The sequence below is a fragment of the Gasterosteus aculeatus genome, chromosome 4 (assembly GCF_964276395.1).
Source record: "Gasterosteus aculeatus chromosome 4, fGasAcu3.hap1.1, whole genome shotgun sequence".
NCBI classification, from domain to species: Eukaryota; Metazoa; Chordata; class Actinopteri; order Perciformes; family Gasterosteidae; genus Gasterosteus; species Gasterosteus aculeatus.
In genome coordinates this window covers 21,236,063-21,251,735 of record NC_135691.1, presented here as the reverse complement: position 1 = coordinate 21,251,735, position 15,673 = coordinate 21,236,063, and the positions used below count along the sequence as shown (strand labels likewise).

At 44.3% G+C, this 15,673-nt stretch overlaps 1 protein-coding gene and 1 long non-coding RNA gene across 2 annotated transcripts; one reads left to right on the top strand and one right to left on the bottom strand.

Annotated features, from left to right (window-relative positions):
• Positions 1–376: 376 nt before the first annotated feature.
• Positions 377–9,623, bottom strand: LOC120818295 (NXPE family member 3). Its single transcript, XM_040175253.2, has 7 exons — positions 9,131–9,623; positions 6,438–6,597; positions 5,212–5,655; positions 4,758–5,053; positions 2,062–2,126; positions 1,500–1,703; positions 377–1,416 (listed from the first exon to the last, which is right to left on the bottom strand). The coding sequence occupies exons 2-7, from the start codon at positions 6,570–6,572 to the stop codon at positions 863–865; spliced, it is 1,698 nt and encodes a 565-aa protein (XP_040031187.2). The 5' UTR covers positions 6,573–6,597; positions 9,131–9,623; the 3' UTR covers positions 377–862.
• On the top strand, positions 7,474–7,905 carry LOC144406187 (uncharacterized). The gene is made up of 2 exons (XR_013467388.1): positions 7,474–7,582; positions 7,722–7,905. It is a non-coding gene; the product is annotated as an uncharacterized LOC144406187 (long non-coding RNA).
• Positions 9,624–15,673: the final 6,050 nt, after the last annotated feature.

The following is a 15,673-nucleotide window of genomic DNA, read 5'->3' as shown; positions in this document are numbered from 1 at the left end:
TTCAATGTTCAAAACCAGAACTTAAACTTCCTGCTGTTTTGTTTTTCAAATGATAGAAACTTTTGTGCTGGATTTGGCTCCATAGCTTTTTCGGCTTATTGTAGCCAGGACTCTTAACGCTTCCAACCGGGTGAAGCATTCATATCTGTGTTTATGATGAGACACACTTTAGTCCATTGTGGATGGATGCTATGACAGATTTCTGATTCATCCGCTTCGATGGGTTTTGTACTGCAGGTTCGGCATGGTGAGTCTGAAAGAAATATAAACTTTATTGCTGGTTTCAGGGCGATCTTCTGATGCTTTTTTAACATGGTAGCATTTAGCATTGAAGGACTGCCCAAGTTGTACACCACCATACACACAATGTTGGGACTCCTTTGTACAGTTCATTTATTAAGTAATGTAAGGGAAAAAAATTCCATTTCTCTGTTGTCAGTAAGAATCATGTCCCCATCACATGGAAAGCACTAAGATGAGCCGCAATGCCGGACTGCAGATGGAAACAGAGTGTGAGACGTTGACCATTCCATATATATGGCAACAATCAACTCCTGCAATTCTGCAAGATATTCCCAAGACAAGATGCATTAAGTTGTTAAATGTGATCATTTCTTAGTTTTTAATCACCGAAGCAGGAGTGAAGCTGCTTTAAATCAATTCCTGTTTCTTTAGCATTCACTCAACTTTGCTTGATGTTGAAGATTACAAAAAGACTATTCTATGGACTTTCTGAACAAGACAAATGTAGGACTTGATTAGAACATGAAGATAACATTCCCACTCCTCTCCCCCAACTAACAACACATCACCTCGGGATTTGTGATTTTGGGTTGTAAAAAAAAATGGAATTGAATAAAATCTAACCGCCCTTTTGAGGACATATATACGACAATAGATGGTTTATCATATTCTTAATGATAGGAGGTGGTGGGTGGAGGTTATGCGGCCGGTGGTGGGCCAAGGTCATTTCCCAGGCATCGATCAGATGAACATTCAGTCCTTTGAACATTGCTCTGAGCACTTTATTGCACTGCAGCGAGTGCCAGTCACTGTTGGTTAAGGACACAAAAAGGTTTAAGTCTTTGGGGTTCCCTGTCCGGATGACGACCAGCGTGCCTGGAGCCCTGTCCAGCAGCCGCACCACCGCCCTACGGATGCTCTGTAGCCTCCTGATGTAGATCTCCATGGGGAAAGTGCCAAAGTGAGCCCAGATCCCAAAGACTACCACAGTGTTGGGGCCTCCAATCAAGCCATCTATCTCATTGGCAATGTAACGAAGCTCGCTGGTCGAGACAACTACAATCCGAATTGGGGGGCCGTGGAAGCGGGATGTCACCAAGATGTTGTTTGCAAAGTCCAAGGAGATGTAAGGTCCTGCTTGTTTCGGGCTGTGTAGGTCAAACTCCTTAAGACCTGAAGGTATGACAGGGGAAATATATTAAACTGCTGCGGGAACAAAATCCATCCATTGCCAGATATCCCCGTGGATCAGCTACCTGGTAGAGCTGCGTTGAGGAACTCAAACCACTGCCTGACGGTGGAATCTCCATACATGTGCACTGCCTTGCCTTTCAGACAGTGCGTGATGGCAGACGCATTGAATTTATGAATTGTGAGGCCACCTACTGCTTGCCAAACGCCCTTATAGTAATAACCAGAGGGTCCAGATGTCACAGTGCTGCTCTTCACCTTTGGTTGACCTGAATGGAAGTTAAAGAGTAATTGTGGGGTTATGCCATGCCGTAAATGGTAAAACCAGACCCTCCTATTGACAAATTTAGATTTGTTTAGTGGGTTCATGAGGGAGCCACTTCGGATGACCTTAAATATCAAGCATAAACACGCTGAATGGCCCCATGCAAATGAGCTTGCACTCATTATAATCATAAATTAGCACCAGTCATACTCCAATACTAACATATAAAAGGCACAAGGAATAGGAAATAATGAAGATTACTGATATTCACACTGTCAGTGAAATAAAGAATGCATGGTTCCATATGAAAAAGGTCTTTCACTGGTTAGTCTTAATAAATATGAAACTAAATTTTGCTTTACCTTTTTGTGGCAACACAAAACAAGCAGGTCCTGAAGCCCGAATGGAGACTTTCAAGTTAACACCACTAAAGAAAAGCACATATTAATGATTTTAAATGCATTAACAAGATCAACGCAGGGGAGGCCAAACATGATAAATAATTGAACAAAGAACGATGTAGTCAAGTATGAGAATTAAACCAGGAAATTTATATAAGCAATAAGCAATTTATCCAATATGTAACCTGCAATGCATCACTTGCATTGATGAAACCAGAAATATTTAATACTATCTACAGAACTTATTAGCACCTTTTAGTTCAAGGTTTTGGTTTCACGGCCAGCGAATTTAACTGTCTTGGTTGAGACTCGCTCTATTAACAATTATGAGATGCTGGACAGCTGATTAACCAATTGACCCCCCTGCTAATGAGATGCAGTCTGGTTAATCAAATTCTAACTTTGGCCATCATTGACCAGGGTCTCACAATGCTCTGCTCTATAAGTTAATTCAACACTGTTAGGTATCACCAAGCCAATTAAGTACCTTTGATGTTCACATCAGTTTTTATGATTCCAGTTTTACTTTTACACTCACCACGACTCCCTCTTGTTTGAAACGTCTTGAGTACCGTGCCCTCATTTCTTCTCAATGTGCTCCCCTTTCCGATTGAGTCTACCTGTGTCACTGTGGTTAGCGTTGTTTGTTGCTATTTTGTCTTGCAATTTACAAAAGACTAATTACAAAATAAAATGACTCGGTATCTGTATTGAGTGTATTTTGACTTGGGGGCTTCATTCAACAGGCTTACATGGATTTAGAGAAAGTATATTCTTTAAATAGGCTTCTCTGCTAGATTACCAATGTATCTGTTTTTACTCCTATCTCACTATGTGTACTTTCCATGCCTGTCCGGAATAACTAGATTTACTGCAAGCCTTCGCACGACTGCTTTTCCTTTATTATTTATCCCACCCACTCTGTCAACACGTTGTCTCAGGGGGCCTCAGGATCGGCCATTTGGTTATCTGCAAGACAGGCTTCATTTCTAGCTTTGTTGTCCAGCAATCGCTTGAGTTCCTTGCTCTCACTGAGACTTGGATCACATCGGACATCATATCCACCCCCTAGTGCTCTTTCTTCCACTTTCTCTTTCAGCCACACTCCCACACCGGCAGATAGGGGTGGTGTTACTAGTTTACTTATCGCCCCCAAATGGACTTTTCCTTTCTACATGTTTATCGTCACGGCAAAGTCTTTTGAGTTTCACGCTTTGACAGTCACTCATCCGATACGATTAAATATTGTTGTAAATATTGTTGTCCTCTACTGTCCACCAGGTTCTCCGTGAGATTTCCTGGAAGAATTAGGCGTCCTTCCCAGAAAACGGCCCTCCGTTCATTCTTCTGGGTGACTTTAACATTCAGACAGAGAAGTCAGCTGACATAGTGCTCTTACTATCTTCCTTTGATCTCTCACTCAGTCTTTCCCCTCCTTCTCACAAAGCCGGCGACCACCATAACAATATCCGCGAAATTTTTGATGATAAGACAATTTTTTAAAACAATTTTTCCCCCACAAATGTAAATCTTCAGTCTTCAGAATCAGAATCAGAATTTTATTTATGGTCTTTAAATACACATTAACATGAATCCAACATATTGAAGTGAACGGATAAATCGATGGAGAAGACGTTATCTGTCAGTGCGCAACACACACGTTCAGCTTCCCTCAGCAGCTCTCAAGCTGGGCACCGGTTCACTCACAGCTCCTTTAATGCGAATACGACAGCGCAGGCACCAGCCAATCAGATCGCGTTTATGCTCACGTCTAAAGAGCGTGAAGCTCAAAAATAAAAGATGGCGGACCAAACTCCATAGAATAGGGGGTCCCTGCTCCACCTCGCCATCAGTTTGGGGGACCTTGGCTTGAAAAACGTTGAAGACCTCTACTTTACTGTATTGTTTAATGAGCAATTGTGTATGTTTCGTAACACTACATGATGTGTATATAGTTCTGTGGTATAATGTGTTATTGGGCATGTGTCCAGGCTTCAGAGCCCGGTAAATATTGGGTAATTACTGCAGTATTTACTGCTTTAATGTTCGATTGGTTTGCTAGATCGATTTCCACAAATGAAAAAAGATACCTGGAACTTGTATCTACTAAGAGAGCAGTAATTCAGTGTCCAAGGTGTGTGATCATGCTTGAAGATATCCTTTGTCACTGTGGTGGCTGAGCTCTGCTTTGCTTTGAGTCTTTCTTTCTTTCTTTCGTTTATCATTTGATAACCCATACATATGTCCCTCCACACAAATAGATTTGCCTACAGACAGAGGTTTAACTACACTGGGACCACTAGGAATCACCTCTGACAGCTTGTAGACACACGTGGCCTGCCATTTCTTATCTGCCATGTAAATTAGTAAATTGGACAGCAGAACGCCTGTATATCTTCCTACGCAAACTAAAAGCTTACCTCTACCGATAGTACATGGACTAGGTAGCAATTCTTTAGCACTTACGATGGCACTTACTTATCACACTGTAGTTTCAATTATTGAAGGAATTGAAAATTGAAGTAATTGTCATTTCTCAATTCTTGTTCTGGGTCTGTACCATCTTGGTTGAATGTACTTATTTTGGATAAAAGCATGAATAAAAAATGTAATGTATTTATAAGCTGCACAAATTACCAGTTTCTGTGCTCCCCCACCTTTGAAAGAGCTTCTCCTCATTGGCCTTGATGTTTGGTTTCGTTCCTCCCATGACGTGGTTGATCCTGGTATCACAGCTTAATTTCTTTGGTTTGTAGCAGAACCAAGGCTCGCCTGTACGGAGGTCAGTGTAGTTACACAGCGGCTGTTTTGTTGGCCGGAGGCAAACGTTACAGATGGTGGTTTCAGAGACTGAGCCTGAGCGGAAGACGCTCTTGAAGTAAATCCTGTCAGGCTGTTCTCTGTTAAGCCTATTCAGCACTGACAAGGCCTCACCAGGGTGAACCAGAGTCACCTGGTTGGAAAGAGAACCAGAATCCAAATATTCAAGTGGTGAACAAGTTCAAACTCCAACAATAATTTCTGGAGAATTGTCCCTTCACTTAAACCCTAGACTAAAAGTGGGAATGTCTTCAACAACAAGTGAAAAAAATAATTAGGACACCATGGTACCTCAACCTGTGCGTCTCCTTCCCAGAGTAAAGAGAACACAGCAGAGTAGCTCCCATTCAGATGGTCCACAACTTGCCCAGCAACACCTGCTTCAAGCTTCCGGTTGTGCAGGCGGGCAGTTATGAAGTCCCCCCCAGACTTCTTGGGACGACCCTGGAAGTCAAAAGTTTGTATCATAACCTCCAGCTGGTCCCCTACATGCCACTGCCCCCCTTTCCTCCCTGGGAGAATGGTGAAGGTGCTGTGGGCTGGATCAGTGGTCTGGTCCAAGGAAATAGGAGATGGTAAAAGTGGAGTTTCAGGCCAAGCAATGGAGTCTAGTATGAGACGTTCCTCCAAAGCGTCCTGGGGGGACAGCGGCTGGAAGGTGCAGAAGCTGCGATTAACGATATGATGAGAGGAGACTCTTGGCATGATGATGGTGGACTTGACTTTAGGCTGAAACTGGCAGGGGGTTGAAAGAGAGAAGGTGTGAAAATACATTAAACACTTGTACTGAAAAAATAAACTATCTAAATTAAAAAGGCAAAGCTTCTATTTCCTAATAATTGACCCATTTTGGAACAGCTTTTTCTTTTCTTTTCCACAATCCAAGATTGTAAATGTTATGTTTTCTGGGATATTCAGAAAGATATACGACTGAAAGATGTTCTTTTTATTGTTTCACTAAAGAGTGATGGTTTTATGACAGTTTTTTATGCAACACATATTCAACTAAATTCAGCAGAAGAGAGGGAAGATTTTTTTCCTCCCACATGTTTCATGCATGATGGTTTAACATGATGTTTCTTGACAGTGGAAGACTGAAGTGAATGAAGTCTTTTCTCAAACTCCACTGCTTATTCATGCTATTAAACCTCATAGTCCTCCCTTCAGTGCACAGCCGTTCAGGGACACCTCACAGCCATTTTATTAACTTTGTATTTTTGACCCATTTCTTAAGATTTAGGTCTTGTTGAGTGAGAACAAATGGGAACCAGTAGTTGTAACAGATGGAGGTTTGGTCTCTAAAGTGTACAATGCAGCTTTATTCTTTAACTAGAGGAGGGGCTGCTGTCAAATAGTCAAGGTGCAGGATTGAGAGTGATACAATAATGTAACTGCATTAAATAATATATAATATAATATAGCAAATTACTGTAGACTGCATTGCATCTGAAAACATCCAGAAACCTGAGAAATACTGGAGCGTTAAAACAAGATCCCACTAAAACTTTAGTAATCACCTCCAGGTCGCTCATGTGACGTAGCACAAAGATGAAGACGCACACAGCCAGAGAGAGGAAGATGGCACCGTACTCCTTTCTTATGCAAGCTTTTGCCTTCATGATCACTGGCTCAGTCCTTATCTCTGGTTGCATAGCACTTTGACCTCTTCCACTGGGACTGAATAAAATAAAAAAGACAAAAAACGAAAGGTTAACTGGCTTATTATTTTTATGTTCAGATGTACGTGCACCCGGTATTGAAACTCGGTTGGGATTGTATCACGGATTAGAACAGATCGGATAACAAATTGGATCAAAAGAATATTAAAAAAGGAAATAAATATACCTTTTATGGACCCCGGTCATGTCTTATTTTGCATTAGATACTAATTGTGGATCATTGGCTTGGCAAGGCATCATTGGCAAGGCTTCCTTTTTTCCACTGACGTGAAGTTAAACCGTGAAAAATTATAAATATTATCCTTTTACTTTGCTTTAGTGTTACGGTATCTGCCTTTTTCTTTCATATGATAGTTCAATTAATTAATCAATATTTTCAGATCTCTCCAGAGATGTTCACTTAGGTTCAAATCTGGGCTGTGACTGAGCCACTTAAGAACTTCGACATTTGTAACAAAGTCACTCCTTTGTTATCTTGGCTGTGTGCTAAGGGTCGTTGTCCTGTTAGATTAACCTTTTCCCCAGTCTGAGGTCCAGGGCACTCTTGATTGGGTTTTCATCAAATATGTTTCTGTACATGCTGCATTCATCTTTACCTTAATCCTTACTACTCTCAGTTCCTGCTGTGGGAAAAAAAATCCTCCCAGCATGACGCTTCCCCACCATGCTTCACGGTAGCGATGGTATTGGCGTATAGGCATATGAGAGGTCCATGATTTCCATCAGACATGATGCTTGGAATTCAGGCCAAAGGTTTCAATCTTTGTTTTCATCAGGTTCTGTCACAACTGGTCAATGGCCCTGAACCTCAATGTTTGTATTATTCAAAGTGTTCATTGCCTAAAAGTCATTTGATTGTCAATCATGACCGACTGCTCCTGAACGTGACGTCAGACACGTAATCTCAGTTCATCCAGAACACCTGTCAGTGCAGTACAAGATTGGAGGAGTTTCTCATTGCCTCGTCTCTCCAAGTAACGTTGGTAAGTGTTATTTGCCTAGCATGATTAACATTCTCTTTCATTCTCTTTCCTTACATCTTGTTGTCTTCCTCATCTTTGTAATTTTAATATTTTAGCAATGACAATGTTTCTAAATATTTTATTTTGGTTTGTTTTACAGAGGCACTGGATTACAGTGAATTGAAAGTGTTCCATAGCGTATTGTTGAAGTTAGTTTACCTTGTTCGTAATGATTTTATTATTATTGTATACATGTGGCATATTTTATGTTTTGTTCTTGGTTACAAATATGTAACATTTTTGTCTTAAAGGCATCTAATAAACTCCAACCACTATGACCGAAATGAGTTTGGTTGTCTTTCTTTGATTTGTGGGGAATTAAATGCAAAAGTATACGATTATAAGTAAACGGTAACATTCTGGTATTTATAACACAAAAACAGTAATCGTAGGGTAACAAACTGTAATCCAATATACGACAACATACAGTATATTACGGTAGGGCACTGTAAATAAAACAGTAAGTTACTAGCGTCGACTGCCAGAAAATTTCACTTAATTTACAGTAAAATTGGTTCAGGTTTAAGGTAATCCCTTTTACGGTAACATAGTGTAAAAACAATTTACAGTATTATAACGTAAAATAACAGTAAATTCCTGGCGTCCTTGCTGCCAGTAAAATATCGTTAATTTACAGTGACATTTTTTAGAGTGTCTATAATAAACTAGAAAAAAGGGCTAGGCTGAAAAAAGAACCAACAGAAATCGAGCCAGAACAAAGCTCCTTGAGAACAATCTTGACCGAAGAGAGTACATATATATTTAAGTTGCTTGAGTATTTACCACATGTGTGAAATCACCCTTCTATAGTTATATATAATAAGCTAGATAGATTTATCAAAGATGAATACACAATTATAAAACTGACAGCTCAGTGAAGAAGTGAGCGTTTGCTGAGTCGGGAGTGACAGTGACAAAGACCTCTGGATTACAAACTGATTACGAATATATCCATTTTTTTTAATACTGTCTGGGTTTTTCCAGTTGCGACGTTAACCTTTTTTGTCAATTTTGGGATTATACTTTTCTAGAATCATCTCAGGATCACGGCTCAGGGCCAGGCAGGTCCTGTATTGTCCAGAGAGGTTGATAATCGTCAACAACAAAAAAGCATAATAATGATGCCCTAATCACATACTTGACTGAAAAATGGCAGATAATGAAGTTTATCTTGACACTTTGATTCTGTGATATTGACCTTTGGAATGTTATTCATAATTCTTCTGCACAATAAGTGCTTAAAGTAGGACATGATGCTTATCAGCATTTTGCACTCTTATTTGCATCAAATTTTCAATCTGTGCTGAAGCTGACCTTTTTTTTATCACTACGTAATCAACAAGTATCCAGTAACTACAGTTGAGTAAATGTGATTGAGTACAAAGTAGTAGAGGAGAGTTTAACATACAAACATAAGTAGCAAATGTAAAACACAAGTTTCCCGACATGTACATTAAGTTAGTTATTGGAAAAGTTTTAGTTTTCATAATTAAATTAAAATTAACTTACCTCAGCAAAGATTCTTTTCATCACAAAGTGTATCCGTCACTTTATCTCTTGCTGGTTTGCTGGGACTTTGTTCTATTTGCTTAACTCTCAGGTTTTGCATTTCAAATAAACAGCAAAGTTGTTGGGTAAGAGGGTTATCGGTATATGGAGTATGGAGACCTCAAAAATAAAAAAATGCACAAAACATAATTCACCTTTTCAAGCCCTCGTAGGCTCTCGCACGGGCGTTCAGGGCTTATTGCGCCTATTTGGATGGCATGTGTAACTAAAAGGTGCTTCCTCAGTGAGGTGGTGTGTGTGCCACTCTGGATCACATTAAAACAGTCAACCTCAATATAAAACAATATGTAAAATGACTGATTCTAAAAATAGTCTCAGATAATTCACACAGCCGTAGAGTCCAATAAGAGAGGTGCACCCTATTTAAAAAGGACATCGAATTGGCCTAGTCCTGCAGCAGGTAGCCGGATCCCATGGAAGCACATTTGACAGTGGACAGAGGTGGAGGTCTATGTCACGGTGTGGTTCACTTCCTGTTGTATTTTGTAGTTTTCTGCCACTCGTGTCCCCGGGTAACTTCACTTCTTGCCTTGTCATGTCATCCCCTGTGATCGTCTAATAGTTTCCACCTGTGTCCAATCACCTGCACCTCCCTAGTGTATTTAAGCCATGTGTGTCTGTTGTCACTTGTGGCGTCATTGTCTTTCGCCACGCATGTCCTTGTCTCTCGTCGTTCGCAGTTCCTGTCTCCTGTTTTGCCCCTTGGCCTTTGCTTTAACCTTTTTGACAATTAAAGTCCCTTTTGTTTTTGAACTCTGCGTCTGAGTCCTACCTCCCCCGCAATCCCTGACAGAATGACGCGACCAAAGAAGGACTCAGCAGAGTTTTTTCCCCTGGAAGACTTCAGGGGAACCCGTCTGGCAATGGGCGGTCCACGCGGTCTCCAGCGGGCCGCCCGTAATGGGGGAAAGGTCCTCCCGGGCGTTCCAGCCGGGTACCTGTACTACTCTGTCTCCCCTTCTGGAGCCCTCAGTAGGCATCACGATCCATGCCCCCCACCCCGGTACCGGCCCCACGTTCCATGCCCCCGACCCGACCAGTACCGGCCCCACGTTCCATGCCCCCGACCTGACCAGTACCGGCCCCACGTTCCATGCCCCCGACCCGACCAGTACCGGCCCCACGTTCCATGCCCCCGACTCGGCCAGTCCCCGCTCCGAGACTCTCAGCCCCGACCCCGACTCGGCCAGTCCCCGCTCCGAGACTCTCAGCCATGACCCCGACGCCCCCAGTCCCCGCTCCGAGACTCATGACCCCGACGCCCCCAGTCCGAGACTCATGACCCCGACGCCCCCAGTCCCCGCTCCGAGACTCATGACCCCGACGCCCCCAGTCCCCGCTCCAAGACTCATGACCCCGACGCCCCCAGTGACCGCTCCGAGACTCATGACCCCGACGCCCCCAGTCCCCGCTCCGAGACTCAGGCTCCCTCCCTCCCATCCCATGGTCCTCTCCCACCCTCCCGTTGGTGATTTGAGGGCCGTCTGGGATCTGGCCCTTGAGGGGGGGGGGGGGGCTGAGCCGCCGACTGCGGAGGTGTTCCGTGTCCCCGAGCCGCCGACGACTGCGGAGGTGTTCCGTGTCCCCGAGCCGCCGCCGACAACCGCGGAGGTGTACCGTGTCCCCGAGCTGCCGGCGACAACCGCGGAGGTGTGCCGTGTCCCCGAGCTGCCGCCGACCACCGCGGACGTGTTCCGTGTCCCCGAGCCGCCGCCGACAACCGCGGACGTGTTCCGTGTCCCCGGGCCGCCGACGACTGCGGACGTGTTCCGTGTCCCCGAGCCGCCGACGACTGCGGAGGTGTTCCGTGTCCCCGAGCTGCTGCTGCCGCCGCCGCCGACCCCGGAGGTTTCCAGTGTCTCTGAGCCACCCATTCCAGAGACGTTCCGTGCCCTGCAGTCGCCGCTCCGGAGCCGGCCTGGTGACCGTCCGCCGGGCCACCCGCCAGAGGCTCCCCACTCGTCTGGCCGCCCGCCGGGCCATCCGCCAGAGTTTCCCGGGTGGTCTGACCAACGTCTCGGGTTTCCCTCCCTCCCACCCCTTTTCCGCTCTAGTGTGAGCCGTCTGGAATTCGGCCCTTGAGGGGGGGGGTACTGTCACGGTGATCCCATGGAAGCACATTTGACAGTGGACAGAGGTGGAGGTCTATGTCACGGTGTGGTTCACTTCCTGTTGTATTTTGTAGTTTTCTGCCACTCGTGTCCCCGGGTAACTTCACTTCCTGCCTTGTCATGTCATCCCCTGTGATCGTCTAATAGTTTCCACCTGTGTCCAATCACCTGCACCTCCCTAGTGTATTTAAGCCATGTGTGTCTGTTGTCACTTGTGGCGTCATTGTCTTTCGCCACGCATGTCCTTGTCTCTCGTCGTTCGCAGTTCCTGTCTCCCGTTTGGCCCCTTGGCCTTTGCTTTAACCTTTTTGAAAAGTCCCTTTTGTTTTTGAGCTCTGCGTCTGAGTCCTACCTCCCCCGCAATCCCTGACAGTCTAGAAGGAGGAATTGTTCCAGAGATATTCACTGTTACATTTTTTACACTTTTAGTGTATTGTAAACTGCTGTAGCCCAAAACGACAGTAAACACGGCTAAATGCTCTCTCATATCCTTAAACATCAGTGTAGCGGCCGTCTGCCACTTCCTGTGTGTGATTGTTGGTACTTTTATTTTGAAATGTAATTAGCATCAGAGTCACGTGGGCAGGTGTGCAGTAGTTTATGAATGAGTGTAGGCATCTAGGCGGAGTGATGGTTGTATGGACATGGGGGTGAGTCGGGAGACGATACTTTTTGTTGACCGTATCCTACAGTGCACTTTATTGTATCGTCGCACATCATGTATCACTTCGCCTGCTTGGATGTTTTTTAACTTGACTTTCGGACAATAAAATCAATGAACTTCACAGGAGGAATCTGCGTCTGTTTGGAACGAGTCCACACAACAATCTCCCGTACTTAGCCTCACGTGACTCTACCGGTTTGCAGTCATCACAATCAGCTTGAGTTTATGAGCATCCCACATCACTGTCACCGCCAATCCAAGGTGCCTTCACTTGTGCCACCCAGCCTAAGAGGAAGCTTGGAAGATTGACAGGATTAACAGCTTCATCACATGAGACTAACTGACCTCCTAAACACAATAAAACTCATGACAGGTTGACGTTACAATTATCTCAGTCCATCAGCATATTTCATGAGATGCAGCAGGCAGCTGACTCGTGGAGCCAAATGAGGTTTGATCATTTGAAAATGAAAATTGAACCTGAAAGTTTTTGAAGAATTTGGAATTTAACATATAAATAAGGTGTATTAGTTTGCCACTCCCCCGGAAAAAAAGGGCAGCTCACTTCCCCAATGGTTCATTCTGAGATGGTGAACTGGGGCCTCATTTATAAAACCTTGCGTAGGATTTGCGGCAGAAGTGGCGTACGGATGAAACGTAGGACGTGCGTACGCACAGAAATATTCAGACTTATAAAACCTTGCGCACGCACGTCCTACGCAGTTTTCCCTTAATAAATCACAATCAATTCTAAATGCAGCGCAGTTTTTGCGGCTTCATCTCACACCCATAGTAGCCCATATATAGTCTGTGGAACGCCCACAAATTAATATTCATCGATTGCGAAATCATGACAAACACTGAGAGGAAAACAAAGAAATGTAACTTCACTCAGTGTGAAGTCTAAATTATCATTGGCGAGGTGGAAAGGAGCAGTAAAATGCTTTTTGGAGGGCACAGTATGGGCATTACTAATTCCAAAAAGGCACTTGAGTGGCAAAAGGTTGCAGAGGCCGTGAACGCTGCAGCCTCACAACCTCGGGCAGTGGCCGAAATAAAGAAAAAATCAGTGGGGCAGAGTGCGAAAAGTGGTCTGTGTAAGGTTTCTTTGTCCGGACGGCAGGTTCCGGTGGTAGGTGGCAGGTTCCATTTTCAGTGGAGACATGGACCCGCCTCCTCCTCCTCATGCAAATTACATGTTAATGAGTATCTTCACGACCACAGGTTCGCCGTAGATCAGTTTCTAACTTTATTGAGAATCGGGCACAACACAGCGACCTGCAAGTAGCGTAGCGTAGCGTCTTAAATAATAAAGTGATGTGTGTCTTAATGCGATGCTTTAGAAATGAACACAAAGGGATTCTGTATTTGTTCATGAAGTCGCCAGCGTCCTACGATGTGAACGGCCGGTCACATGAACCGTCGCCACCTTCCCATGATGAAATTGCACTTATGTTTATGTTGAGTTTGCACCCTTATGTTTGAAATGCACTTATTGTAACCTTAGTCGCTTTGGATAAAAAGTGTCAGCTAATGTAATTGTAGTGGCTAAAGTTCCCTTCTTAGGTTCGGCAGTTGCTTCTTCAGTTCTTAATTTCTTTAACCACTCCAAAACGGAAAGAACGAGTCTACGCGTGTTTAATGTGTTGAACAACGGTAGAAAACAGTGTGTTCGCTCCGTTCGCTTTACTGAATGATCTGACAGAGCAAAATTACACAGCGTTTTCTCGCTTCGTCAAAGCACAGGTGCCTTACGTCATAAGTCAGTGCGCTCACTCGCCTCACTCCTATGCATTACACCAAGCATGTACACTAAACGTGTATTAACTAACATGCGAATTATGAGTACAATTATGTAATCACAGTGTAATTATACTTATGATATAATAAATCATCAATAAACATGAATCTAAATAATATCAATCTAAATCTAAATTACGACATGGAAAATGGCACTAACATTTCCGGCCCCTAATTGCTCATTATGGGAATGACAATTACATACTAACTAACTAAATAGACATTTTCTGCATCCAAATCAACTCATGTACTCCTTTACTAGGTCTAACACAACATGAACAGCCTAGGTACATTCAGGTGACGTTTACAAGATCGACAATCATAGAAAATAACAAAGTCTAAGTAATACTGTCCTTCATTGTCCATGAGATTCTTCCATCTCAAGCAGGAGACACAACTTGTTTATGGGTCTCTCCAAGGTGTTGGTCTTTGTTTTGACGAGGACCCGACGGACAAAACCTAAGGCGTCGGGAATTGTCTTCTCCACTTTTCCCATCAACCAGGACCCTCTTGGAGCCCTGTCATCCACAATGAGTACGACGTCTCCCTCTTTCACATTTCTCTTTGTCTCCAGCCACTTCTGCCTTTCTTGTAGAAGGGGCAAGTATTCTCTGGACCAACGCTTCCAGAAGATGTCAGAGATATACTGCACCTGCCTCCATCTTCGTTTGGAGTATAGATCCTCCTTCTGAAACATGCCTGGAGGGAGTGCTGGTTTTCCCTTGAGAAGGAGAAGGTGGTTCGGTGTCAGTGGCTCGAGGTCGTCCACATCATCAGATGATTTGGTAAGGCGTCTGCTGTTGATCACCGCTTCTACTTCACACATCACCGTTTGCAGACATTCGTCGTCGAGTGACTGAAGCTTCAGAAGGTTGGTAAGTATCTTCCGGACTGTTCTTATCTGTCGCTCCCAGATGCCACCGTGGTGCGACCCGGCAGGTGGGTTGAAGATCCAGGTGACTCCTCTCTGCAGTAGGGCCTCTGAGATCTGGGACTTGTTCCATTCTTTCATCGCCTGGCCGATCTCGTGTTCTGTAGCTACCAGGTTTGTTCCGTTATCGGATCTCATGACCTCCACTTGCCCTCTTCTGGCTATGAAACGTCTCATTGCATTTATGCACGAGTCGGTGTCGAGAGAATGTGCAATTTCTAAGTGGACTGCTCTGACTGTAAGACAAGTGAACAGGACTCCATAACGCTTGACTTGCACGCGTCCACGCTTTGCCTCAAAGGGGCCAAAATAGTCTACACCGACGTTGGTAAACGGTGGATGGTCGGGCAGTAGACGATCGGGTGGTAGGTTCGCCATCTTCTGCCTACTCACAGCGGCTTGACTCTTCCGACATTTCACACATTTTGAGAGCACGCTTCTCACAGCTGCGTTGCCTTTGCAGATCCAGACCCTTTGTCTCAGCTGAGCAAGGGTGTGGTTTCTCCCTCCATGTCCAATTTCTTTGTGAGCATTCCTGATGATCAGGGTCGTGACGTGATGATCTTTGGCCAGGATGGCTGGATGCTTAGTGTGTTCTGGCAAAGCTGCCTGGTGCAACCTTCCACCAACCCGGAGAACCCCATCTTGGAGGAAAGGATCCAGCTTCACAATAGAGCTGCTTCTCTTGACCTTTTCACCTCTCAGCAGTGCGCAAAGCTCTTCATGGAAGGTTTGACTTTGGCTAAAGTGAATGATGGCAGTTTCTGCTCTTCTGACGTCCTTGACAGTCAAGTGAGTTCCTTTCAGGGTAGATCTCCATTTCTGCATGTGATTCTCAACTGTGTTGATTTTCACATCTTGACTTTCTGAAGACTGAGCTTGAGACTCGAACGTCTTCCTGGTTCTGCACAGACTTCGAAGCAGCTCCTTCAGCCTCAACATCCAGGCGACTGCCTTCTTCAGACTGTGCCAGTCGG